Source organism: Pinus tabuliformis, chromosome 4_1 (assembly GCF_031772625.1).
Source record: "Pinus tabuliformis cultivar Carrire ecotype Pingquan chromosome 4_1, CPIR1, whole genome shotgun sequence".
Taxonomy (NCBI): Eukaryota; Viridiplantae; Streptophyta; class Pinopsida; order Pinales; family Pinaceae; genus Pinus; species Pinus tabuliformis.
Window position 1 is genome coordinate 529024215 of NC_142303.1, and position 3886 is coordinate 529028100.

A 3886-nucleotide genomic window follows, 5' to 3' on the forward strand; every position below is an offset into this window, starting at 1 on the left:
AAATTGGATGATATACCTGAGATCTCCCTTCCCCCAGAAACCCCGATCCAGGTTGCATTGTCTTTGGCCGAGCGAGCTCTCATCGGCTAGTTCACTGGGCTATGGCCATCCCCCAAAACTACTGAGAGCTGGGTCAACAGAAACTGGGTGCCGTTGATCAAAGAAAGTGTTACCTCTTATTTTCTGGGGAGAGGATTCTTCCTCTTCGAATTCACCTCAAAGGATGACAAAGATCTGATCTTCCAAAACGACCCCTACTTCATGGGCCCTCAGGGTTTGTATCTAAATAAATGGACCCTGGAATTTGATCCAGCAATGGACGTGCCCAAAGCAATTCCGATATGGGTAAGGCTCCCAAATCTCCCAGTTCATTGCTGGAATTGGGACTCCTTGATGCACATTGGAAATGCCCTTGGGAAATTCATAGACCGAGCAAAAAATAAGGACCAATACGACTGCGCCAAAATATGTGTTGAAGTAGATCTGGAGGTGGGGCTGCCAGAGGCCATCAAAATCAATGTTGGAAGTTGGACGCATGTGCAGAAACTGGACTATGAGCAGCTGCCCTTCAAATGCCGGAAATGCCATGTCTATGGCCACTTCGCCAGAGGCTGCCTGTACAACAATGAGGCTATGCAAGGGAAGGAGGACGGCTGTAATCAAGTCAAGCACTCCAGAACTTCTCACAAGACATAAAAGTCGGGAGGCCCTAATGGCAAAGGTCCTCACCAGGCCTCTGCTCAGTAGATCCCACCCAAGCCTGTTCCAGAAAATAAGTTTGATCCTCTTAGCTCGTAGCCAGAGGACATCCAAGAGGACGTGGACCAAAAGGCAGTGTCTTCAGATAAAGGTAACCTACCAATCTTCTCCAAGGATGCAAGCGTTGCAGAAAGCTCAAAAGGAATTCCTGTGGAAGTTGAGGAAAATGACCAAGAGTCGAAAGACTCAGAGGAGGAAGGAGAAATAGGTGACTCCCAAGCCTCTGTAAGGAGATCCACAAGAGGCCGCAAAACAGATCGGGAGAAAAGAGAGCAGGAAACGTACAAGGATAAGTTACAGGGCAGCCAACCAACTCTGGAGCAAAAGTAAAGCAAAAGCTGTCTTAGCCCGAGGAGCCTCTGGAGGGCTGGGCACTCTTTGGAATGATAGTAAGTTTTCGTTAGTATCTGCGACTTCAAATACTCACTGGCTGCTGCTAAAAATGCAGCATCTCGTTACAAAAGAATCTTTTTGTCTCTTTGATGTTTATGTGTCGGTCAATGCTGGAGAAAAAAAGGCCTGTTGGGACTTAATAAGAAGCCAGGCAGACCTTGGGAACCTAGACAACATCATTATTGCAGGTGATCTAAATCTCACGTTGCACACCTCAGAAAAGTGAGGAGGCTGCATTGTGCGAGATCCGGCAAGGGAATGGGCAGAGGACCTTCTGCAAGACTGGGATATGTTAGACATCTGACTGGGATCTGTTAGACATCAAGCCCTCTTCTGGTAAGTATACTTGGTCAAATAAAAGAATACGCCCTGGACACATTGCAGCAAGGCTAGATAGATTTTTTTTCCAAAGTTCCTTTCTATTGCTTGGATTAGATGCTAGTATGCAAATCCTTTCTTGCAGCATATCTGATCACAATCCTATCAAGCTTGAACTCTGGGCCCATCCCTATCTTGGCCCCATCCCCTTCAGATTTAGCCCCCTCTAGGTCAAGGAAGCCAATTTTTTGCAGATAGTCAAGGAAAGTTGGTCTCGGCCAGTCAAAGGATCACCTTTATATGTGTGGGAAGAAAAGCTCAGAAGAACGAAATCTGCTCTAAAGTGCTGGGCTAAAACCCTCCGTAATCCAATAGCTGAAAGAAAAAATCTCTAAACAACTGGATGCACATCATTTGCTTTCATAAGAGGCATATGTAACTAGAGAAATCCTTGATAAGGAGGCCCAACTCCAACAGCAATTTCATAAAGCCTGCCTGGCTGAAGAAGAATTTTGGAGGATTAAATCTCGCTGCCTTTGGCTCAAAGTGGGAGACAGAAATTCTTCTTTCTTCCACAAGCAAGCACAAGCCAGAAAATGCTTCAACTCCATTACTGAAATCAAGGAAGATACTACCAATCACAAGGACTTTGCAAGCATCAAACGAGCAGCTTTTCTCCATTTCAAAAATTTGTACAGCGAGGATGTGAATCCGACACAGAATTCTTGTCTTCTGGACTGGGTTCCCTCTTCAATCACTACTGAGATGAACAACCAGCTAGAAGCTAAAGTCACCAAGGCTAAGGTCAAGAATGCTCTCTTTGCCATGAACCTAGATAAAGCCCCAGGTCTGGATGGATTCTCCGCTAGATTTCTTCAATCCTGCTGGCACATTGTGGAAAAAGATCTCTATAAAATGGTTCAAAAATCCCAAGCCTGTCAAAAAATTGGAGGTAGTACAAACTCTGCGTTCCTTGCACTCATCCCCAAGGAGAAAGGCGCCAACTCCTTCAACAGATTTCGTCCCATCTCTCTTTGCAACATTGGCTACAAATTGATCACCAAAGTAATAGCTAACTGATTGAAATACCTTCTCCCCATAATCATTCCAGAGAATCAAGGGGGCTTTATTCATGGTAGACAGCTAGTGGACAACTTTATTTTAGTTCAAGAGGCAATCCTTTCTAGCCAGCAGCGCAAGGAAAAAGGTATGGCTATCAAACTGGACTTAGCAAATGATTTTGATCGTGTTAGGCATAATTTTCTCTTGAATGTTTTGCAAAATTTTGGATTTGGGGAGAATTTTATAAACTGGATTCGGGCCTGCATCTTGGAGCCATGGATTGCTCCCCTAGTTAATGGCAGAGCTGCTGGTTTTTTCAAAGCTTCAAGAGGACTAAGGCAGGGCTGTCCTCTGTCTCCTCTTCTGTTTGTTCTTCAAGACTCCGTTCTCAGTTTCCATCTAAACAAAAAAATGCAAGAGCAGGAGATGTCAGGGGTTTGCATTGCAAGAGGAGTCAAAAGCATTAACTATGCTCTTTTTGTAGACGATACTCTGTAGCTGGGGGCTGCATCGATCCATTCGGCCAACAGGTTTAAAGAAGCTCTTGATGAGTTTTTGTATGGCGTCAGGAAGTAGTCTCAACAAGAGGAAGTGCCACATTTACTGTTGGAACATTACACCCAACTTGCTTAGTTCCATTGCCAGATGCTTTGGATTCGCAGCCTCTTCAGCTTGAACCTCATTTAAATATCTTGGGCTCCCTATCTTCCTCATGCGGGCCTATAACAGGGATTGGCTTCCCCAAGTGGAAAAATTCAAGAACAAACTCCAGGCTTGGGGATTCAACTGGCTTAACATTGCAGGCAAGTCAGTCCTCATCAAAGCTGTGCTCTGCAGTCTCCCCTTATTTCAGTTCTCAGTACTCCTTGCTCCAATTGGCATTCTTCAGAAAATGGACCAGCACATTCGCAATTTCTTTTGGAAGGGAGGCAAACAAAATGAGAGGAAAATCCCTCTTGTTAATTGGGAGACTGTCTCCAAGCCTCAAATGGAGGGAGGATTAAATTTCAAGAGCCTTTCCCTTCAGAACATTGCCATGGGAGCCAAGCTTCTCTGGAAAATTATTGCGCCCAAGCCTGGCTGGGCCCAATTAGCGTTATGGAGGAAGTATTTCAAAGGCGAGAGAGTTAGATGCCTGGATGGGCCTCTCCCCCAAGGCATCTCTCCTTTTGTAAGACTCTGCTCCAAAGCCACCCCCCTGATCCGCTCCAATGCTTACTGGATTCCTGGAAATGGGAAGAAAATCAATATCTGGACTGATCGCATCATGGATCGAGACCCGATTGGTGATTGCCCCTCCGTGAAGGCGCTGCGTGGCTGGTTGACTGCTTCAGGAAAATCCACGCTGTGGGAT

The 3886-nt window shown here is 45.5% G+C and overlaps 1 protein-coding gene across 1 annotated transcript; it reads left to right on the forward strand.

Annotated features, from left to right (window-relative positions):
• Window positions 1-261: 261 nt before the first annotated feature.
• On the forward strand, window positions 262-696 carry LOC149176911 (uncharacterized). The gene has a single exon (XM_089421607.1). It carries the CDS (start codon window positions 262-264, stop codon window positions 694-696), a length of 435 nt encoding a protein of 144 aa, XP_089277733.1.
• Window positions 697-3886: the final 3190 nt, after the last annotated feature.

Bases quoted from the DNA above. Each gene is read 5' to 3' on its own strand.
- LOC149176911 (XM_089421607.1), top strand. From the start codon at position 262: ATGGGCCCTCAGGGTTTGTATCTAAATAAATGGACCCTGGAATTTGAT.